Raw genomic sequence first — 23455 nt, 5'->3', positions numbered from 1 at the left:
CAATTATAATGGTAGTTATTATCATCATTGGTTACTGCCATCAACGTCCTCGTCATATCAGACCGTCCCAGAGGAGCGGCTGGTCGGGGCCCGTCCCCCCTAATAAGCTGGGACAGCCACAGGAACCCAGGGCCCCAGTTTCTACCCCCACCACCAGGAGCACCAGGGGACCCAGGACTCAAGCAGGGCCGACACACACTCCCAGCCACAGATCAGGTACCAGAGCCAGCCCCAGGGAAGGCCCCTGGGCAGAGCCGGGCAGGACACCCACCAACCAGGACCCACCTGAGACGGCGTTGGGAACCCCACATCTGCCCCAGCATTCCCCCCAAGCCCGATAGTGGAGATGACAAAATCCAAATGTATTATTTCAGATCATTTGAGGGGGTGACGTTTGTGTCAAAAATCTAAGGATGTAGTAAATTTATTCCAGGTTTGGTCAAAAATCATCAGTTTAGTTTTTCAACTGAGGCAGATAGTTTTTCCATTGATATAAAATCATCTAATACATTTTTGCACAAGGTAGTATCAACAGAGTTTTTGGATCTCCACTTCATGAGGATTGTTTACTTGGCGATGATAGAAAGGATGCTATTAGAGCTGTTATCCGGGGTTATTGTAGATAAGTCATCCCAGAAGTGTTTGTGATGATGTCTCAGATTGGAGTGCAGTCCCATATTTAGGTGTCTGTAAAATTTGATCTGCACTGTGTACAAATATTTGTGTTTTTAAAGCCCATTTTAAACATTCTTCCCCAGTGAAGTACATTCTGTGAATGACTTTGTATTGTATAAGTTGTAAATTTGCATTTGAAGTGGACATACATTTTTTACAATTTGGGGACCAGAGATTAGCATTGGAGGTAAACTGTGTTCCCATTTAGTTGACGAGAAAGAAATTGTTAGGTTATTCATAACAATTAATTTGTAACTTTTTGGCTAAAATTTTACGGTGACTAGAAATTTAAGTTCATTCTGAAATCAATGGTGGAAGGTTAATGTTGGGTGTTTAGCTGTTTATTTTTGCCTGACTTGCATCACTGTTAATGCTGTGGGGCGTACTGAGGGCCTGAAGATAGCAAACATTCAGTTTTTTGACCTTCACTGTTCTCCTAATTTAATCTTTTGTCAATATCCGCTGTAGATGAAGGGATCTTCAAAGTCTTTGCAATTTTATTTTGAACATTTTCCTGACATTGTTCCACAATTTTTTTATCAGGTTTGTCACAGATTGTTGAACCTCTGTCCATCTTTAAATCTCAGAGGATTTGACTCTGAAAAGCATATTTTGTACCTGATCATGTGACTGACCTGTTGCCAACTAAGCCGATTAGTTGTTAAATGCTCCTTCAGTTGTTTTTGGTTTGTGCCAGCTACCTTTCCAGCCTTTTTTGCCCCAATTCCAATTTTTTGGAGATGTGATGCCAAAAAATAAAAGGTGTCCGTGATGGAGAAAGGAGAACAATGTTCTACACAGATGATGTGATATCTAAAGAACAAGCTGCCAGAACTCCCAAATCAGGGCTACAAGAAATACAATGATTTTGTTGTTCAAAAACAAAATAATTCTAAAAAACAAGAACAGGTTTTGCTCTTTTAGTGTCTCTTAAGTGATAAACATGCTAAGCTGACTCTTTGGCTTCCTTCTTATTTCTGAAGGCAGAAACTCATGTAATCGGTGCTCTGGTCGGCTGATTGTTAAATGTACCATGCCTGGGTGTTTTGGTGTTGTTTTTTCCATCAGAGTGGCTTATGTTTGCTCTCCACCTGAGTTAAATAACCAGTGGAGCCACAAGGGTCAGTGGTGCGTTCACAGGCGCGTCGACCATTTGTACTCCGCCCTCCGGAGCGCTACGTGCAGGACGAGAGAGACTGTTAAAACCTCCAGCCCGAGAAGGTGAGATTGCTTTAACTTTGTCACAATTTTCTAATGTGATTCTTTACTATTAAATACGATCGGGAGCTATTTAGTCTTCAGATCGGTTGCCATGCATTCTGCAAAACAAACAAACAGACAAAAAAAAAACAACTTTCACTGATGCAGCACATCAGTCGAATCATTTCCCACGAAATTCACTTTTAAATTATTTGTTAAATCTTAGTTTGTGTGGCACACATGTAGTAGTGTTTGTTCTGTTGTTGTGCGACTTATGAACCTCAGAAGTCGCTTGTCTCCAAAGGGGGAAACTGGGAAACTAAAGGCTGATTTATGGTTCCGCGTTACACCAACGCAGAACCTACGCCGTAAGGTGCGCGTCGCCGCGTACCCTACGCCGTCACCTACGGGGTAGGCTCTGCGTCGATTTAACGCAGAACCATAAATCATGCTTAATTCCTCCACTTCCTGCGGCGCTGCGTTGCAGGGGTTTATTTGTCCAAAGTTGTCTGAGAAACGTGTTATCTGCTCCACAGAGCTGAACCATGTCCCGTCGCCGCGTGGCCGTGATCGGGGCGGGGAGCTCGGGCCTGGCCTGCATCAAGACGTGTGTGGACGAGGGGCTGGAGCCCGTCTGCTTCGAGAGCAGCGATGACATCGGGGGTCTGTGGAGGTTCAAGGTGGGGGCTCCGTCACGTGCGTGCAAGCTGGACTGCATGCACACAGGGCCGTGTGTCATCTCTGTCTCTTGTCTCCTTCTCTGTCTTTGCAGGAGAACCCGGAGCCAGACCGTGCAAGCATCTACCACTCTGTCATCATCAACACTTCCAAGGAAATGATGAGTTTCAGTGACTTCCCCATCCCTGCCCACTTCCCAAACTTCATGCACAACTCTCTTATCATGGACTACTTTCGGATGTATGCAGATCACTTCCAGCTCACCAAGTACATACGCTTGAATGTGAGGATGCTGTGAAGATTATGCAAATAATTCATGTTCAAGTGTAAACGATAATGAGACACTCTGGTAGATTAAATCTTAAAGGGGACCTATTATGGCATCTTATACCTATTTTAAACGGGCCTTGAAAGTCTTAAAAACAAGCTTTTGATTTTTTTTGCTAAATAAATTAGAAATTCAGTCTCTGAGCCATGTCTTTATCTTCCCATTCTCTAACCTCATTATCTGTGCAAGATTCTGAGGGGCGGGGAGGGTTTGATAATGAGGCTCTGTGCTGATTGGCTGCCTGAATGACGCGATACAGCGCTACGAAAAAATGGCGAAAGCTCTGGACGGCAGAGTTAGTTGTGGTCGTGGTTTCACGCATCGGAGGCCAACCTATGTAAATCGCAGGAGCAGAATCTGAACGGCTCGTAGAAGTCACATCACACTGGACGGCTCATCCGGGCGGCTGTACAGACACTGCAGAATTTGGTTGCTTTCCTCCTTCTCTGAGTTGGGAGGCTGAGGGGAGACCACTTTATATATGTTAAAGCAAGAAAAAACATAATAGGTCCCCTTTAAAGAAACGTGACATGCATGCCATGACTGTTATCTATATGTCTGTGCCCAGACCAAGGTCTTACAGGTGAAGAAGAGAACGGACTTTTCTCATTCAGGCCAGTGGGACATTGAGACAGAGAAAAACGGAAAAAGAGAGAAACACATCGTTGATGCTGTGATGATTTGCATTGGACACCACTGCCAGCCCAACATGCCTCTCCAGGACTTCCCAGGTGACACCCACGTGCAAAGAAAACGATTGCATGCTCTGCTCAAGTGCAGATGGTGCAGACTGAGCTGAAAGGCGTTCATCAGCAACCTTTGACGCGGCCTGATTGAGCTTGTCCCATAACAGTACAAAGTGTAAAACATTATCAGTGCTTCAGAGATACTGAATATAGGTGACATAAGCCTACCTTTTATTTTCTCAGGTATTGACACTTTCAAGGGGAGGTATTTCCACAGTAGAGACTACAAAACCCCCGACGAGTGGAGGAATAAAAAGGCTGTAGTGATTGGAATAGGCAACTCTGGAGGAGATTTAGCAGTCGAACTGAGCAGAGTCACCAAGCAGGTTGGTCTGAGATACTTGCACATGTAAAAATATACATAATATATAGAGAGAAGAGGTGTTTGAACTGATTTTACTAGCAATGTGCTTTATGAGGCACTTAGTAGATGGATAACACATCACTGTCAAGATATTAGAGCAGAATTGACTGCAAAGCTGCACGCCTTTCAATAGTAAATAAGATGAAGTAATGAAGAACCTAAAAAAAGCTCTGGATAACCGCAGTATTTAGTTTTTAATTCAATTTTAAATTCAAATGTATTTATATAGCGTCTATTACAATACAAGTTGTCTCTAGGATCTTTCCAGAGACCAGAACATGACCCCCGAGCAATTATTACATAAACACTGGCACGTAAAAACTTAAGGAGGGAAGAAAACCTGAATCAGGACCCGCTTCATAAGGGGGGACCCTCCTGCCAGAGGCTTAAAGAAAACGCTTAAAGAAAACAATCTGTTTTTCACAAATTAACACAATTCCCACAGGGCTTGATTATACATTTTTTTCAAAATGCCACAGAAATATAGCCACAAAGTTCCCTTTTCAACCACATCTTTCCAGCTCTGTTCACAGCAGCTGATTGGAGGGGGCAGTTTTGATATAATTTCCTCTCCACCACCCAATAATCTGCAGGGCCAGTCTCCTAAACGTCGCATTTATCAGCCTGCTGCTCTCGTCTAAAGAACAACTAATGCAGCGTTGTGTGAAGCTGGACAGAAATGAACACGGAAAAGCTTGAAAATTGTTTTTTTGATCCTTGTCCCAAACATATAGTTTCATACACATGCACACAGAAAAAGATAAAATGTCTTCTTTAATCTTCATATTCTACTAGAAAACTACAATTTAAGGAACTGAATATATCAACACCACTTAGACTTTTTTTTTCTTTTTCCAATCAGCTTTACCTGAGCACCAGAAGAGGAGCGTGGATCCTGAACAGAGTTGGAGACAATGGGATCCCCCTCGACATGTATTTCAACAGGGTGCTGAGTTTCATAGGAAAAGTTCTTCCATTTGGTGTTTTCTCTTCCCTGGGAGAGAGCCGGGTCAACCGTCGATTCGATCATGCTCTGTACAACCTAAAGCCCAAGCACAGGTGATGGATGTTTAGAGATTTAAGTGAAATCTTCACTATCTGTCTGTCCACTGTCTTCACACTTCCTGACATCACCAAGCCCCCAAGAGTTGACCTTTTTTAACAGTAATTATTTAATTTCAAATATCCTTTGATGCTTATTCGCACCGTTGTTTCAGGTTATTCAGCCAACATCCCACAGTGAATGATGAAATTCCTAACCGCATCCTGTCTGGAACGGTTCAGGTGAAACCCAACATCCGCCGGTTTCAAGGTTCCAGTGTTGAGTTTGATGACGGGAGTGTCGTGGAGGACGTTGACCTGGTGGTGGGTGTTAATCGTTTGTTCACACAAATCGTCCACTCTTGTTCATGTGTTTTTTCATTTCTCTACATTTATTGACCTTCTATCTTGTCCTGCAGGTTTTTGCCACAGGCTACAAGTTTTTCTTTCCATTCTTGGCCGCACAGGTGGTCTCCGTGTCCGAGAACAAAGCGTCGCTGTACAAGTACGTGTTTCCTCCCGAGCTGGAGCGCCCCACGCTGGCTATCATTGGTCTGGTGCAGCCGTTGGGAGCCATTATGCCCATCTCCGAGATGCAAGCCAGATGGGCCACGCGGGTTTTTAAAGGTAATAGTTTTGTTTTTATGCACGTTTTAGTCATCACTTCAGTCTTGGCAGAGTTAGATTGTTCTTACAAAAGTGGGAAAACTGTGAATCCTTATAACCAGGCTGCGTAAAGCTTCCTCCAGTTGCTGCCATGCAGAGAGATATCCAGTGCAAGGAGGAGGCGATGGCTAGAAGGTACTGAATGACTCAATTTTGCGACTGTCTGCCGCACATCAGATGGCGCTTTTCCACTATTACCTACTCAGCCAGACTCATCTCGGTACGGCTCGTCACGCATCGTCCCGGCTCCACCCGCTTTGTCCTTGTTTGTTTTTCCACAGCCAGGTGAGAAGTGGGCGGGTTGGGGTGAAGCTGCTGTGACGTACTCGATTGCGCACGATTGCGTTTGTGTCGGCGCGGATGAGAAAATCAGCTGGAGCCGCGAGCAGCTGAGAATAAAACAGAGCGCCTGTGGATCTGATCGTTCCTTATCACCCGTCTACATCCCTTTTTTTAATTCTCTCGTCAGCCACCAGGTTTATAAACATCTGCACCTCAGAGTTGGATCACCAAACAGACGTTTGCGCTGTATAATAAAATCGCAGCGAGCCGCGGGTCGCTCTCGCGCTGACTCCCGCTTCCTGAATGAAACGTCTGACGGCCCCGCCCCCGTCCAATCAGTGCCGTGGAGGGTGGTGACGTCAGAAATAATGCCGGCTCCGCCCGGTTAGAACCTCAGCAGAATGGTTACAGAAAAAGTATCGGCTTGGCACGGCTCCACCCGCCTCGGCCCGTACTGGAAAAGCGCAAGACGGGGGTGTGGCGGGTAGAAGCGCGCTGAGTAGGTACTAGTGGAAAAGGGCCAAGATTGTGCACATATTCATCTTGAGTCTCATGTTCAGGTACGTCACCAGTCAGAGACATACCATCCAGGTTAACTATATCGACTACATGGATGAGATCGCGGCGCTGGTGGGGGTTAAGCCCAGCTTCACACGGACGCTGCTGACCGATCCCAGGCTGGGGGTGAGCGTGATGCTCGGCCCCTGCACCCCTTACCAGTATCGCCTCAGAGGGCCAGGCAAGTGGGCGGGGGCCCGGCAGGCCATCCTCAGCCAGTGGGAGAGGGTCGCTCGACCCATGCAGACCAGACCGTGCCATGAGCCCAAACCCAAGAGGTCTTGGAAGTGGCCCGTCCTCCTGTCAGCAGCTGCCCTGGGATTGGCTGCTTACGTCAACAGGAACAGCCTCCCTCCTCTGCTACAGGACCCCGCCGCATTGCTGGGAAGGATTCAAACGTACCTCCCTGCAAAGTGATGCACAAACCGTCTGTTTTGTGTATGAACGTGTTGGAAAAGTGCAGAAATTCCTGAAATGGGCAAAAAACAGAAATGCATTTGGAATAAATAAATGACATAACAATTGAAGTCCAATAGATGCTATAAAGCTGTTCTCAAATGAGTCACTTAGAGCTTCTCTTCTGTCTTTTTGTTTCGCTCTTTTCTCATACTAATGAAATCTCTGGGACCTTGTGTGACGATAATACTCGGGAACTCAACAATTGATGTATAAATAATGAATTATTGTTGAGTCAAACATATTTATTGCCTTTCCTGAATTATTTGTCAAAGCTACAGATTTGTTCATGTCTTGAATTCTCGTTGGATTTTGTAAAGAAACTCATTTTCTGTTCAGTCCACCGCTTAAATTCCTTTTTCTTCAGGTTTTTTTTATATTACTTTAAAAAGAAACCATAGAATTTATGTTTAATTTTACTTTGCTTCTCTTTGAAAATGTCATTTTACGTGTGTTCCTGTCTCAGGTGAATCATATAGAACTGCATTTCCATGTTTTCCCCCCGTTCTTTCTTTATGTTGTTGTAATTACTTGTGTTTAATAACAGTATTAATCAAGTTATAGCTGCTTTCAACGTGAGGCTTTTGTGAAGTCAATAAATCACTGTGATCCACCAAACTTGTTTGACTTTGTCTTAAAAAAACTGAGCACCAGAAACTGTTTGTGTTCATAACCCTCCATCGCATATAATGACTTGAACCTCCTATCACTCTGAAATCAATCATTAAATCCGCTGTTACGCAACACTACAATGTTACACCTGTTATTATTACTTATTTTGTAGCTGCTGCTTGTGGAAGCTGCCATTATTGAGGCTTCAGTCTTCAGAACAAATCGTGTAATCATTCCTGTTTTAACTTTGCAAGTTAAAAAATCACCACCGTAACAACCCGGGGGGTGGGGAGCAGAACAGTTGTCTGCTCATCACTTTCTCTGCTGGATTCCTAAGGCGTTTTGTTAAGGAGGGCTTTAATTGTGTCCCAGTTTTAAGCCTTGTGTGATTGGTGGAGACGCCTCTCAGCGTCAGACTTCCTTATCAAAACCAAGATTTAACTTTGTAGAATGCCTCGCAATCGTCTTATGATCAACTGCATGAACAGAATTCAGCAGAAAGCTTCAGCACTCGGGTTGGATGTTTGCACAGCGCTATTTTGTTTGGCTGCTCTCTTCAAATGGACAACAATGAATAGCAAAGTCCTGACTGCAGGACATGACTGGTTTCTTTGCTTTTTAATCATTGCCATTGTTTTCGCTAACATGTTTTGTAAGATCAAAGAAATACAGTACATGTCTCACTAAAGCTGAAGCATTAGGGAAGAGAGTTTTCTGAACAGAGGAAGGGGAAGAAGGGAGACTTTTAAAGTTCTCCCAAGATACATCACTTAGTCGCTTTTGTATTTACTTGGAATAATGTGGACATAAAAAGAAAGAAAACGGTTGCAGATCAACTCTTTGACCGTTTGTACAGATTTCAACAGATACAGATCTGTTGAAAAGACTTTCAATCAGGATTATGTTGATCGTAACACAGACAGAACTGATTAAAGTGATTAGTGACCTCCTCATGGCCTCAGACGGTGGGGTTGTGCCCGAACTTGTCCTGTTAGATCTCAGCGCTGAGTTTGATGTGAATAATCAATCAAAACAATAACATTCCAGAGGATTGACTACTTTATTAGAAAATATGGTTGGAGGTGTTGAAGAAAGACCTTAAACCTTTGAGCTGGCCAGCATGCGACCCACACTTCTTCCCACCTTCATTAGACCATAGAAGCAGATAAGGACCAAAAAGACAGACAGATCAATAATTTACTCTGAGAGGAGATAAAGATAGTGCTCTTTTGGATAACCACACTGACGTGATGTGCAGCAGTGCAGCACTCAGAGAGCTGTTTTGCAGTGGCGTTACGATACGGGCTGCATTGCCTGCTGTGTCACATGACTTGCATGGCGTTGCGAGCACTCAAATGTTCAAAAGTGGAAGAAGGAAAGAGTTTTTCTTTTTTCCCCTGATTGTTCAAAAGCATGCATTTGCAGTTGCTTCTGCTAATGCTCTTCTGTTATTAAAGTCTTCTGGTTAATTATTATAAAACCTTGGCAGAAACATATGTTTTGAAGTTAAGTGTGTGTTACCAGAGTAGGGTCTGCTTGACCGTCCTGGGACTTCTGTATAAGTTGCGTCTCTTATAATGCTACTATTTTTGTTTTTTTACATGCGTCTATTATATTACATCTCTTTATAGCTGTTTCTAATCAGCATAAAGCATTGTAATATTAAAAGTACAAAAGAAAATGATTTGGTCTCTTGAGGATAGGGATGGGCGGTATGGACTAAAAAATGTATCACGATAATTTCCGGCATTTATCCCGATAACGATTAAAATTACGATAAAAAAAATACCAATTAAACTCCACCTTTTCAACTATAAATCTATCTCGCTCTCAGATCCGCCATGTTTGTTACACAAAAACGTCATCAACGGGAATTTATCTATCTTTCTTTCTTTCTTTCTGGCTCATTTCCTTCCTTCCTTTCTTCCCTTCCTTCCTTCTTTCCTCCTGCTCTCTCCTTCCTTCCTTCCGCTCTCTCCTTCCTTCCTTCCTTCCTTCCTTCCTTCCTTCCTTCCTTCCTTCCTTCCTTCCTTCCTTCCTTCCTTCCTTCCTTCCTTCCTTCCTTCCTTCCTTCCTTCCTTCCTTCCTTCCTTTCTTCCTTCCTTCCTTCCTTCCTTCCTTCCTTCCTTCCTTCCTTCCTTCCTTCCTTCCTTCCTTCCTTCCTCCTGCTCTCTCCTTCCTTCTTCCCTTCCTCTTTTCTCCCTTCCTTTCTCCTTTCCTTCCTTCCTTCCTTCCTTCCTTCCTTCCTTCCTTCCTTCCTTCCTTCCTTCCTTCCTTCCTTCCTTCCTTCCTTCCTTCCTTTCTTCCTTCCTTCCTTCCTTCCTTCCTTCCTTCCTTCCTCCTGCTCTCTCCTTCCTTCTTCCCTTCCTCTTTTCTCCCTTCCTTCTCCCCTTTCCTTCCTTCCTTCGTTCCTTCCTTCCTTCCTTCCTTCCTTCGTTCCTTCCTTCCTTCCTTCCTTCCTTCCTTCCTTCCTTCCTTCCTTCCTTCCTTCCTTCCTTCCTTCCTTCCTTCCTTCCTTCCTTCCTTCCTCCTGCTCTCTCCTTCCTTCTTCCCTTCCTCTTTTCTCCCTTCCTTTCTCCTTTCCTTGTTCCTTCCTTCCTTCTCCCCTTTCCTTCCTTCCTTCGTTCCTTCGTTCGTTCGTTCGTTCGTTCGTTCCTTCCTTCCTTCCTTCCTTCCTTCCTTCCTTCCTTCCTTCCTTCCTTCCTTCCTTCCTTCCTTCCTTCTATCGTTTTTACCGGGAGATGACAAATTCTTATCGTGAGGAATTTTTTTGACGGTATATCGTGAACGGTAAAATATCGCCCATTCCTACTTGAGGATCATAAATAGGATATTAAATCTTGAGGATTTATTACTAAAAGCAGACTCCTCCTGTTTCCCATCAGCCTTGTTAGCATGATTAGGATCTCTTGAGAGGTAAAGCTGTATCTATCCACATATTCCATTTACTTCCACATTTATTTCTGGTTCTTATATTTTGGTTTCCAGCATGTTGATTTTCTGACGGAGATCGTGATCGTCATTATCAGAGAGGGGAAGCTCGTTGATGGTGTTAGTTTTAGCTTGTCAGTCGTAGTTCAGGTCTCCACACCTCACCTGTCAAAGTCAGTTAAACCTCTGGGACGTCGAGCTGGTCAGTTAAGTAGCAGAGGTAGTTGTTCATCGTGTTCAGCTGCTTTGGTGTGAATGAAATGAGCAACCCGTCCAACAGAAGGACAACAATGAGACAACCCCCAAAACAGGAATGGTTGAACAGGTGGAGGCGACTGATATTTTCCCCTCCTGATCTTTTCTGACTGGTTTTCACTAATTCTGCATCGGTCTAAGGTCAGTGTTGCTGCTGGCAGCATGAGGCGATACCCGGCAGTCTAACTCCTCCAGGATGGGATATCAAAATGTGCCATTGCAAGAAGATTTGATGCAGTCTCAAGAGTATGGAGGAGATTCGAGGTGGCAGGTAGTTACTCTAAGAGCTGGACAGGGCGGTGAAAGATCCTTGACCCATCAGCAGGACTGGTATCTGCTCCTCCGTGCAAGGGGAAACAAGAACAGAGCCCTACAAAATAACCTCCAGCAGTCTACTGGTGCGAATATCTCTGACCAAACAATCAGAAACAGACTCCATGTGGGTGGGCTGAGGGCACCATGTCCTCCAGTGGGCCCCCTGCTCGAGTGCTAGACGTGGAACACAACTGCCACGGTCCGGATCCGCTTTTCACAAATGGGAGCAGGCTCCCCTGAGCACATGTGACACTAAAGAGTCTTTTATGTTAGTGATGGTCTGGGGAGGTGTCTATGGAGAAACACACAGTTCTCTACAGGCTAGACAACAGCACCTTGACTGTCAGACCCTACGCTGGAGCAGTTGGTCCTGGGCTTCCTGGTGCACAACTATCCTCAGTGTGACCAATCAAAATACCTGCACCTATAATGCAATAAATGTGTAGAAAGCTTGTTTCAAACAAGGCTCTGAATGCTTTGCTGCTGCTCACTTGAAACACTTACTTGAAACTAGTTTAAGTAATTTTGAGTACAAATGCATTGTAAATACATAAATAACTGCTGCCATCATAAATCACTCATGGTTTACCTTTGTACGACCACAAAATAGGAAGATAAGATAGGGCAACACTTTGGTTTAGAAGTTACAATAGTTTTTAATTGTAACCTGTAAACACATGATTGTGTGCCTATAATGCTGTGCTGCCATCTGCTGGTTAGAGACAGAATTGCATTTAATAGAGTTGAGACCTCACCCAGACCTTTTTTTTTACTTACCGTGTCCTTTCAAAATATCAAAAATAATCACTATTTATATATGATTTTATTCTATTACCGCCTGGCTGGTGAAAGGTTTTAAAAATCATGTACATAAAGTTCTAAACTCTAAACTAAGACACAAAACACTGAATTACACATTATTTATTTAAAAATGTGTCAAACATGTATATAACAACGATCATCATTTTCATGCTGCTGATGCAGTCAGATCCACGTGTCCACCATGAACCTCCCAGGTCAAGGGATGGACAGTCCTGACAGCTGCTGGGGACCACAAAGGTGGACAGACAAAACACCAGCATAGCTGCTGGCAGAGATACATGAAGAGATTACATTTCATGTAAAAAGAAAAGTCACGAAAAATATATTTTTAAAAGGCAAAACCTTTAAGAAATGCTTCAGGAGGAGAGACAAATTATTCTCCAGGTTATTTAAGCCTAAAGAAACAAAAATAAATGGAGAGTTCTGTTAATTCATTGAACCGTCCCACCACATGATCACAGCACCAGGAATAAAAAAATATCTTTAAGTGACACCAAATCTGATTAGAACGACAATGTCATAGTAAAAGCGATGGATATAATCCAAGAGAAATTATGTGTCATACATAGATTTATATATTTTATTTTATTCTTTTTTTTAATTGTAATTGAAAGATACATTGAACAGAGGACATCTTCAATGTCCAATACTTTTTGGGTGTGCGCTTTGGTGATAAACCATGAAATAGAAACTTAAGCACACAATTGGCCTTTCCAGCCTTTCTTGCATCTTCCAGGGTTTCCTCATATATCGACAAGCACTGTTCATGAAACCCTTTTCCACATGTGTCTGGATCTATATAAAAATAAATGAAAACCATTATTCTCAAAGTAGCTGATGAAATTTAGACCTTTTATTATTGACAAATATTCGATGGCAAAAATCAATATATGATAATCAACCTGTAATATATGTTTTTATTGTTAAAATGCAGACACACTGTACATCAAGTAAAATGTTTTTTAATTATTATAATTGTATTCTAATAATGTATACTGTATTTATACAAGCTTTCTATTGTGTCTTATTTTAAAATACCACATCAGATGGGGTTGACACTTGGGGATTAACATTCCCAGATTGGATATTATTAGTCAGAACTGGAAAACGGGACTTTTTATTTTATAGCACAATGATATAAATTATACTGTATAAAAGCAAAAGAGACTGTGTCATTTGACGAATTAATCCCAAACCATAAATTGTGTAGTAGTAGGATTTTTTATTGTCCATCAAATTTGTTTTTGTAACAAAATCCAATACAGTAGGCTATCATTATAATTATGAAATTGGCCCTTAGAAGCATAATGATCTCTATTTCCCCTTGTTGCCGTTGTTTTAGCTTCCACACGTCTATGAAAACCTTTCAGAGGTTCAGTCTGTCCGTCCATCTTTAGGGTTAAAGTTTGCGCTGCACGAAGAATGGGGCTAGTGCTTTGTAACATGAAGGTTTTAGGCTTTTTAATCGGCATGTGGGTCAAATTGATACTCTCCATCCACCTGTTTCTCTGATGTAGCCAGTACTGGAGTTGAGGGGGGATGAGGGGGATGGCATCCCCCCTGAAATAAAAACAGTCAAAATCATCCCCCCTTTCCATCCCTTATGTCATTTCATCAATGAATGTGGTTTTACTGATATTTCAACATTTAGAGTCATCACCAAAAAAATAACTTATTTGACAACTTTCACCTGTTTCAAGTAGATTTTCACTTGAAATAAGTAGAAAAGTAATAAGTAGATTTATCTTCTCATTACAAGCAAAAAAAATTATTGTTCCACTGGCAGATTTTTCTACTTATTTCAAGTGAAAATCTACTTGAAACAGGTGAAAATTATTTTTTCCAGTGATGAGTCTTTTTTTAAGTGTAAGATTTTTTACCAAAATGAGACATTTTAACTAGAAATAGGACAAATATTCTTATTTTGAGTTTTTGCAGTGATCCATTTTACTTACCCTGTGAAGGACAGAGTCATATTGATAAGTTCAGAAAACTGTTTTTTATTGTTGTGTTTTGATGTATTTGATGTAAGCCCAGTGGATATTTAAAGCTTACAGAAGGCTGCATATAACTGCTGCTATGTCATTCCTGCAGGTGTTTTGGTCACTGCTATTATTTGTAATATATTATATTATTTGTAATGAGCACAAATTATCTGTCCCCATATGATAAAATCCACCACCCCCCTGATTTTTTTTTACAACTCGAGTACTGGATGTAGCCATCGTCTCAGCTTCACGAGAAGCTTTTCTACGTCATAGTCGCGGTCAGTCGCGCTGTCGGCAGATCTTCTCAGGTACTTTCTGTGTTACAGTTTAGGTTTTTGTCAGGTTATTGCAAACAATGTTCACATTTCAAATATCAAAATCAATGTTTTGCCGGAGCATGAACGGTGCTGCCATGTGTGTGACAGTGCAGTGGCAGAATAAATACATTCTAGATTCTAACGAGAGTTACAAGTGAGTACTGAAAGATAAAGATAAATTGATCCCAGGATCGGTTAAATGAATTTCCAAATAATTGACCCCGACGTGATTTGAACACGCAACCTTCTGATCTGGAGTCAGACGCGCTACCGTTGCGCCACGAGGTCTACGAACATCGCAACGGCCAAAATCAAATTAATAATAATTTCACAATTATGGATCATTCATATAGACGAATCCGGCGACCGGTTTGTGTGCGCCGCCATCTTGCGGCGGCGCCATCGCTGCGGTGGCAGGTGTCAATCTGCCACCGCAGCGCTGTTATTGTAACCTGACGCTACAGCATCATTATAGCTGGATTGATGATGTTAGACAGTGGCCTTCCATAAATAATGAAGGTATCTTAAATTAATGCTGATGTTAATTTATAAATAATGATTTGTTTGAGCGATAAGCAGGAAAGAATAGAGGAATAGGGAGATAAGGGAGTGTATGATTAAACACTGTAATATAGCTCTCTCCACCTCCTCTCCTTACGAGGCATGTCTGCACAATTAAATATTACCTGTTTATGTTTTGTTTAATTTTAGGTATCCAAGAATATTTTATTGATCGCCTGGCGTCCAATGACGAAAAAAAACGCAATTACAGGTCTCTAATTGAAGGGCAGAACTATCTCAGCTCCGGATGATACAGAATACATACATAACCCCAATCTTCAGATAAAACTAGTTTGTTGAGGAAAAAATATTAACTCTATTTGTAGCTGCAGAAGAAAAAAATAATCTCACGAGGAAAAGAAAAATATTGCTCACGCCTCTTCAGCATAAAAAAAAAAGAAAAGAGAAGTAAGAGTAATAAAAAAGATGTACTGTATGTTGTACTATTATACTAATTTATTGAAACACATGGCGAGTCAAACATTTACCAAAGCAGCTGCCAAACACTAAGGTAGTAAGACGTGGGTGTTGCAGAACTGCGGCAGTAAATCCTCATCGGAGCTTCACTCTTTAGTAGTGATTTCATATGAACCCAAACCATTAATAATCATTATTTTCTCCATATACCGCTCCCTGGCTTCCTTTTTTAAGGTATCCAGGTAAATTCCAGTTCCTTTCCAGCAGTTTAACATCTTTTTTTGCGTTCCGTCTGTTCACTTGGTGAAATAGAAAAGTAGTTTTTAAAGTCCCTCCCGTCTTCATTCACTATCAAAACAAATGCACGTGACGGGACAGGAGTTTTCCGATGATACAAATACATTAAGAGAGCCTGGCAGGGTATATATGTCTATGGGCTGGAGCGGAGGAGCGGAGCCGCCACCGCAGTAATGGCGGCCCGCTCGACTTCCGGGTTTCGCCGGATTCGTCTATTATATGAATTACAACCTCAATCCAGGCATGTCTCCCCGGGAGGAAACCCCAGGGAAGACCCAGGACACGCTGCAGAGACTCCCCTCGGAAGAGCTGGAGTATTAAGTGTCTGGGTGAGGGAAGTCTGGGCCTCTCTGCTCTCAAAATAGTTTAAACCTTCAGTCAAAAGCTGTAAACACATGTAGTTTTAACCTTGATTTAAAATAACTGAGGGTTTCAGCAATCCTGCAGTTTTCTGGAAGTCTGATCCAGATATGTGGAGCATAGAAGCTGAATGCTGCTTCACCATGTGTGGTTGTGGTTCTGGGGACACAGAGCTGGACCAGAAGGCCTGAGAGGCCTGGATGGTTGACATGGCAACAAGTCCTTTATGTGTTTTTGTCCTAAACCATTCAGTGATGTATTATCTAACAGAAGTATTTTAAACTATATTCTCTGAGGTCCAGGGAGCCAGCTGGAGTGATGTGGTCCACTTTCTTAATTCTGGTGAGAACCCGGGAAGCAACGTTCTGGGCCCGCTGTAACTGTCTGACTTTTTATGCAGACCTGTGAAGACACTGTTGCACTAATTAATTTCACTGAAGATCATTGCATGGATGAGTTTTTCCAAGATCCTGCTGAGACTAGGTAGAGATTAGTCCTTTAATCCTGGAGATGTTCTTCAGGTGACAGAAGGCTGACTTTGTAATTGTTTTAATGTCTCTGAAGGTTCAGCTCTGAGTCCATGACTACACCCATTTTTTGGGCCTCATCAGTGGTTTGTAGGACTCTTAAATGCTTTTCTTTTGGTCCAAAAACAACTACTTCAGTTTTGTCTGTTCAACTGAAGGAAATATTTAACATGTCGACTCGAAGGCGAAATCAAAAATGACCGTGGCGTTTAGTCGAGGCTGGGTTCATAAAGGCGGATGGTTGCTCCACTGAAGGTCGTTTACGGATGAGAAAGTGATACCGGCTAGCCATTGGCCGAGCAGACTGTCAATCAACACTTAAAGCTACCTACCATTTTAAAAATTAGCTTTCAGTAAAACCTTAAGACGTAACACATGAACCTACAATTGTTACTTTTTATGTACAAACACATTTATATATTATAAACTGGCTGAACTGACAGAATTTGAGTAATATGCATTTCATTTAAAACAAGTACAGGATAATATTGCATTGTTTTGGCAAGTAACAATTATATAAAAGGCACCGTTTCAACTCCAACTATATCTCAGTCCCTAGCAAATGAAAGAAAACTAGTAGGATATGTACCCAGTACAGGAATTGGAGGTTTTGTTTTTTTTTTATTTTACTTTAATTCAAATAAGTGTATGTCAAAGACACACAACAACCCAGAACAAACGAGAACATATCAAGGTTCACTTATGCGTCGACAAGGAAGGACTGTTTTCAACATGAGAGTGCATAATGTCAATATGTGGAAACAAGGATAACTAAAAAATAATTTGACTGTCCTCTGATCATCGCTGGGCAATAAAACCACTCTTTGAGAAACAACCAGAGATATGCATTGAGAATACAACATAAAACCTCATTTTTCAGTTATACGTTTTCCCCCACAGTCAACAAAGCACAAAAGTACATCAGTACATGAAGTATTACATTAAATAAAACAAACTTAAGGAATTCCCATTAAAAAAAAAAAACAAACAAACTAAAAAAGACAGACCCTCCGTCCTCCCCAACTCCTTCCCTACTTAACATGATTTCCCCTCCAAAAGCACATTTTAGGGTAGAAACACATTGACATGGAAATGGAGACTTTGGAGTATTTGGATGTCATGCAGGTCTTCAAATAAAGCTAACTATTAATCCCCTGGAGGCCCTTAAAAGATCACAGTGGGATTTGTTTGTGCACTTGCACCGCTTTCCCTTTAATGTAGTATGAAACACCGAGCCGTGACCCTGGGAAACAGCTAGGAGACGTGAGCACGTCACAGCCGCTCTGTACGATCACGGCACGAGGGCAGACGCTCTGCTGCCCAAGTCGACACATGATTAACAGAGCCACATCTGCACTGTCAGGAGTCAAGAGGCTACGCAGAATTACGGGATCAAATAATAGGAACACAGGCCTCCGTTAGCACTGTCATAGACGTTTGGTCTAAATAGGTACACATCAGACTCAGACGCAATAGAAAATCATTTGAACTGAAGATTAATATCCGTTAGTTTGTGACTTTATCAAAAGCTACCCAGCAGGACTGATAACAATGATTCCTCTGCAAACCGTGGAGTCTTCATGACTGGCACTAACAGTCCCAGGTGTAGCGTAACACTACCAGTTGGACGACTCTTAACAAGACTAACCTGCTGTGCAACTAATTCGAACCGTCCTCACTTGACCAGCAGGACAGGAGTACTGTACCTCCAAAACACCGAGTAACTCTAATGCCGTCTATTTTCAACAACTTACACACTGACTGCACACCAGTCGAGAGGAGTTTGAACTCTTCTTTTTCATACCAGCAGCAGCCTGGAGAGCTAAAGATAGCACAACCTTTCACTCTGAAATGTGACACACACACACACGCACGCACGCACACGCGCACACACACAGGTGTAACAAAGCAAGCTGAGAGTGAACAGTGCCTTCAGTAAACATGTCTATCAGTTGGATACTTAAAAAAAAATAAAAAAAGAAGTACAATGCATCAAGACATTTTCTGAGAATGATGTCTCTTACACTTCAAATACAGAATTGAAAAAAAGAAGAAAACATTGTACCTGTCTCGGGTAACTACAAAGTCCAATATTGACTGTAAATATAATGAAAGGAAATTTCAGGGCAGCCGCCTTTTTCATGCAAAGTGGGTAAAGGGTGAGGCGACGTCACAGTCATCCCTCTACGCCCCTCGGACGTGAAATGAGGCACGACCGGTTGTGTGTGAGGGTGTTTCCTTTCATTGCTACCAATGACACAAGTACAACGAGGCTCACCTGCCGTTCCACCTCACTCTCAATGGAAGCAACACAGAAGGAGAAACATTAGTAAATACAAGCAACTTCATCCATACCGAAGGGAAGTGCTCCTGAACTTGCGGTGGAGTGATGCAGAGTTCAAAAAGTGTGTCAGTCCAGCAGCTACATGTCAGTTTTACAGCGTGACGAGGTTCTCAGCCACGTAACAGAGACTGTAAAAGTTGCAGCCGATGCAGCAGAGGTTACACAGAGAGGACAGCAGCCTGTAGAGCCACAGGCGGCCGCTCAAGTGTCTGTATTTCAGATCCGTCTCGCGCAGCTTGGCGTAGGCCTCGCGGTTAGATGACAATCCAATATCCTGACCGAGTCCACACGCCTGCTCAATGAGGTGCATGTCTGCCATGATCTCTGACGTCATTTGGCCAAACCACTGAGCATTGACAGCTGCAACTGTCACCGACACAAAGAAGATGAAGATCTGGTGGCAGAGGCAGAGGCAGACATTTAGAAAGTGGGATGGAAACCTTTTTTTGGGAGTTTGTAGTGTGATGAGGAGGACTAAAAAAACAACAATACACACCTGAAAAGATTCTCTGTCGTCCAGCATGTCCCTGGGATGATACACAGCATAGATAGTGAGGTTGAAGAAGGCGCACGCTGAACCCAGGTGGAGGTAGAAGGGAACGAGGCGACTCTGAATAAACCCATACGTGTGTCTGTTCAGGTGGTTGTCCATCACAAAGCCTAGGCAAGGCAAGGCAAGGCAAGGCAAGGTTATTTGTATAGCACATTTTATGTACAAGATAATATATATATTATGTAAAGATAGTGCTTTACATAAAATATATATTTTAAGTGCATTATAAAAGTAAAAGAGCCCAAAAGCAGAAATTAAAGACAGACAGACATAAACATTATGGTGGATAACTGAAATGCAGCAGTAAATAAAGACGTTTTCAATCCTCGCATTTCCACCCTCGCACCCCTCATTTGCACGTTCCCGATGATGGCACCCATCGCACCGAGTGCATAGGGTGTCCCATTTACCCAGAGCGGTCTTTATCCATGCCCCCTATGCGCCCCTGATCCACACTTCACCGTAGCCTGCATCCATGCAGACTATGGTGACGCATATTACCCATAATTATTTGCGGTATAGCCCATCATTGCAGAAAAATGGCTGTGTCTGTGGACCATGTGGCAAAAAGAAATGTGCATTTAACTGTAAATGTTGAAATATTTAAATACCATCAAGGTATGCTATGTTACTTGAGAATAAGCATATTATATATATATATATATATATATATATATATATATATATATATATATATATATATATATATATATATACTAGTATAAAACTCATCAGTTATCCACTCTACATTTAAAATTATACAGCTGGCTCATATAAATGACTAATAACCAATATACATTTATTTTAACGTGTCTGTGAATCAACTCATTTACTTTTTCTTTTTTTCCAACTGGGTCAGATTAAATTACTTTTTATTTTATTAAGTTTAGGTCTGAAAATGACCATCAATAAAAAAGACACTCAAGTTGATGACGTAAACTGCATTGTCCCAATTCTGCAATTTTTGCACACTTGCAACCTGCGCACTCCAAGACTTAAGTGCATTTTTAAACAAGTGCACACTTTGTATAGGAGTGTAGGGTGCAGCCTGGGTATTGGGCCAGAGTTTCAGCAGCCCTGATGCATTCTGGGAGTTTGTTCCACAGGTGAGGAGCATAAAAGCTGCCTCACCTGTTTGTTTCCAACTCTGGGTACAGAAAGTAGGCGTGACCCTGACGACCTGAGGGCTCTGGTTGATCCTGAATGGACCAGGACATCAGAGACGTGTTTTGGTCTGAGACCATTCAGAGATTTATAAACCAGCCGCAGGATTTTAACATCTGTTCTGGGACAGACGGGAAAACGGTGTAAAGGTCTAAGAACTGGAGCTATATGGTCCACTCTCCTGGTCTGACACACAAACCCAGAACAGCAGAACCAGAACAAAGTCACCTGGTGTGTGGTCAGCATTAAGGCCACTGTTGTTACACCAAGCCTGATTTCAAAGAATTAAGATGGATGCTTTTTTGGCACCCTGAGATTACTTATGTTGTGAAAAGTACAAAACATAAATAAAGCTTAAAATGATTTGAACTGTGCGCAAATTACAGCCAATCTCATCAAAAGGCCAATATTACCTTCACTTCAGCAGAGAAAACATTACATTTTGTAAAAAGTTATTCATGTCTGAACGACTGCATGATATAACAGGGACAGATTAGAAATTAATGCTGCACATCGCATTTCTGAAAAAGGCTTTCAGTGAAACTTCCATGTAATTAATTATGATATTTAATAAATATAAACATTTATAATAACTAACATTTGTCACACAATGTGCTTACATGACAGTTTAATAACCCCGATCTTTAAAGACAACCCGACATGTAGACAGGTACATCATTAGCATATTTCCAAGCAAGGAATGCCCACACCCTAATTCCTACAAATCTGTATAAACTCTGTGGCCAAACGTACAAGTCAAGGTGTGTTTGTAGCTGCAGTAACTTAAGTGTGCCAGTGTGTGTGTGTGTGTGTGTGTGTGTGTGTGTGTGTGTGTGTGTGTGTCAGAGGTAGAAAAAGTACTGAAAAATTGTAATTGAGTAAAAGTATCTTTACTTTGCTTAAATCCTACTCAAAGTAAAAGTACTCATCTAAAAATGTACTCGAGTAAAAGTACAAAAGTTCTTCATTTAAAATGTAATTTGAGTAAAAGTTACTTTCAGTTATTTAATGCAAAAAAAAGGATGAGTCACGAATCAAATTAATCAACTTGGAGGCATGTTAAAGTACACATCCACACTTGTTCGAGTACATTTTTTTAGATGTTGATGTCTTGAAGGCTGAAAGCTCCGTTCTGCCGGGCAGGCACATTTTACACTGCATTATAATGTTGTTGCCTTTTGTGCGTTTGAATGCGAATAAGTCTTCCAAGTTTGGCCAAGGGTTTTTGTTGTTTTCGTGGCTGGTTTCTTTTAATTCATTTAATTTTTTCACCATAAATTTAAAAATAAAGTACTCAGTAACGTGAGGGGGTTCAAATGTAGCAAAGTAAAATACATGGGTCAAAATGTACTCGAGTAAAAGTAAAAATTACATATTTCAAAAACTACTTAGAAAATTACAAATTACTCCTAAAAAGTACTCAATTACAGTAACGTGAGTAAATGTACTTTGTTACTTTCCACCCCTGGTGTGTGTGTGTGTGTGTGTGTGTGTGTGTGTGTGTGTGTGTGTGTGTGTGTGTGTGTGTGTTACCTACTGGAAATGAAGGTGACCCAGATCTGCATCCCCCAGTAGGTGGAGAGCATCAGGAGCTGCAGCAGCTTCACTGTGAAGGTGGGCTCCTGGTCAGTGGACATGCTTGTTTCCATGGATACCCTCTCCTCTGGGCTGCAGTCTGAACTCAGCAGTCAACAGACAGACAGACAGACAGAAAGTTCCAGCTTCACTTCTCTGCCTGCAGGAACTCGATGCCTCACTCAGACCCCTGCAGACAGAAGAAAACACAGATTATTTCCTTGTGTGTTTCACACCAGGCCAGCAGTGGGCGAGGACTTAAGTAAGAGATTTCCGTATTGCTGTTAAGGTATCTGGGAGCTTTGTAGACCTCGGCCAGCGTGCAGATCAGGAAAACACAAAGACACGGAGGAAAGTTAACCAAGCAGAAGTAAAAGTTTACACGCTCAGAGCGAGTAGCAGCACACAATGGTTATGCTTTTATGAAGACAAAGAAAAAACAACTTGGGCGAAAAAAGTTTAAATGCATGTTGTGTTTGCAAAAAGTCTTCAAAATGACCATCAAAATAAGATAAAGGAAAAAAAAAGGCAATTAATTAAACTGGACCAGCAACGGCCTAGCGTTAAAGTGGGCGCGCGTCTAAACGTGAGTCAGCTTTACCTTTAAAAGTTTTATTAAGGTCAAACATTAAACAGGTACAGCAACATGATCGATCCCTGACGAAAAACGCCCTACCTGTGTTATCAGAAAATCTTTGGGGAGCTTTGATCGCGGTGACTCCGGCTCACATGTAAACTTTAAACCGGCTGACAGACGACTGCTGCTGGCAGACATGGGGGCGGGGCTAAGGGAGGGGGCGGGGCTAAGAGAGGGCGGGGCTACACGAGGGGCGGGGCATTAGGGGGCGGGGCCGTGTTTCTTCATTTCAGATCATCTTTATTAACAGCTACACATATTAATCAAAACCAATAACAGTACAATATATGGACATTCACACACACAAATGAGGAAACGTTATGTAAAAAAAAGTTTATGGTTGTTCTCCATACCTGCTGTTTAAATTTCATTTCAGCGTTTCAAAACTATGTTGTTGGACCCCTTTTTCAGAATAAACTGTGTTCGAGATAATAAAAGTCAATTATTTATACTCGAAGAGTAAGCCGACTGGAGAGAGCTTGTTTGTGGAAAATTAGATAATTGAATGGGAAACTTATTTAAAGCAAAGTTACATTTCAGCAGAAATTCGATTTGCCTATTTTGTTTAACAAAAAAAAGAAAGATACATCTTGGATTAGGCACCACAATTACATTTTCTTTTTTAATTATCATGTTTAATCCAATTTAACTTAAAAACTATTTTAAAAGAGTGAAAGTCGAGGACATTTAATCCTACTTGATGTTGGAGGCAATAATCACTGCGCCCATGCTGCTTTGGCTACACACACACACACACACACACACACACACACACACACACACAAA

At 41.8% G+C, this 23455-nt stretch overlaps 2 protein-coding genes and 1 non-coding gene across 3 annotated transcripts; 1 reads left to right on the top strand and 2 right to left on the bottom strand.

Moving 5' to 3' along the window:
- The first annotated feature begins 1807 nt into the window (after positions 1 to 1807).
- LOC133458321 (flavin-containing monooxygenase 5-like) lies at positions 1808 to 7612 on the top strand. Its single transcript, XM_061738097.1, has 10 exons — positions 1808 to 1896; positions 2412 to 2555; positions 2648 to 2836; positions 3450 to 3612; positions 3811 to 3953; positions 4854 to 5050; positions 5209 to 5356; positions 5452 to 5659; positions 5761 to 5833; positions 6541 to 7612. Exons 2-10 carry the CDS (start codon positions 2421 to 2423, stop codon positions 6953 to 6955), a joined length of 1671 nt encoding a protein of 556 aa, XP_061594081.1. The 5' UTR covers positions 1808 to 1896; positions 2412 to 2420; the 3' UTR covers positions 6956 to 7612.
- A 6838-nt stretch (positions 7613 to 14450) lies between these two features.
- Positions 14451 to 14522, bottom strand: trnaw-cca (transfer RNA tryptophan (anticodon CCA)). The gene has a single exon. It is a non-coding gene; the product is annotated as a tRNA-Trp (tRNA).
- Positions 14523 to 16289: 1767 nt separating this feature from the next.
- Positions 16290 to 22815, bottom strand: si:ch211-121a2.4 (transmembrane protein 205). The gene is made up of 4 exons (XM_061738096.1): positions 22709 to 22815; positions 21995 to 22222; positions 19237 to 19400; positions 16290 to 19134 (listed from the first exon to the last, which is right to left on the bottom strand). The coding sequence occupies exons 2-4, from the start codon at positions 22104 to 22106 to the stop codon at positions 18832 to 18834; spliced, it is 579 nt and encodes a 192-aa protein (XP_061594080.1). The 5' UTR covers positions 22107 to 22222; positions 22709 to 22815; the 3' UTR covers positions 16290 to 18831.
- Between the last annotated feature and the right edge of the window lie 640 nt (positions 22816 to 23455).

The sequence above is a fragment of the Cololabis saira genome, chromosome 13 (genome assembly GCF_033807715.1).
Source record: "Cololabis saira isolate AMF1-May2022 chromosome 13, fColSai1.1, whole genome shotgun sequence".
In the NCBI taxonomy this organism is placed as follows: domain Eukaryota; kingdom Metazoa; phylum Chordata; class Actinopteri; order Beloniformes; family Belonidae; genus Cololabis; species Cololabis saira.
Note: the sequence above shows the minus strand (reverse complement) of the source record. Positions and strands in the feature narration are given on the sequence as shown.

Bases quoted from the DNA above. Each gene is read 5' to 3' on its own strand.
- LOC133458321 (XM_061738097.1), top strand. From the start codon at position 2,421: ATGTCCCGTCGCCGCGTGGCCGTGATCGGGGCGGGGAGCTCGGGCCTG. The intron at 5,357-5,451 runs GTGGGTGTTAAT...CTTGTCCTGCAG, and splicing joins TGGAGGACGTTGACCTGGTG to GTTTTTGCCACAGGCTACAA. The intron at 5,834-6,540 runs GTACTGAATGAC...TCTCATGTTCAG, and splicing joins GAGGAGGCGATGGCTAGAAG to GTACGTCACCAGTCAGAGAC.
- si:ch211-121a2.4 (XM_061738096.1), bottom strand. From the start codon at position 22,106: ATGGAAACAAGCATGTCCACTGACCAGGAGCCCACCTTCACAGTGAAG. The intron at 19,401-21,994 runs GTAGGTAACACA...TGCCTTGCCTAG, and splicing joins CTGGGTCACCTTCATTTCCA to GCTTTGTGATGGACAACCAC. The intron at 19,135-19,236 runs GTGTGTATTGTT...CTCTGCCACCAG, and splicing joins ACGACAGAGAATCTTTTCAG to ATCTTCATCTTCTTTGTGTC.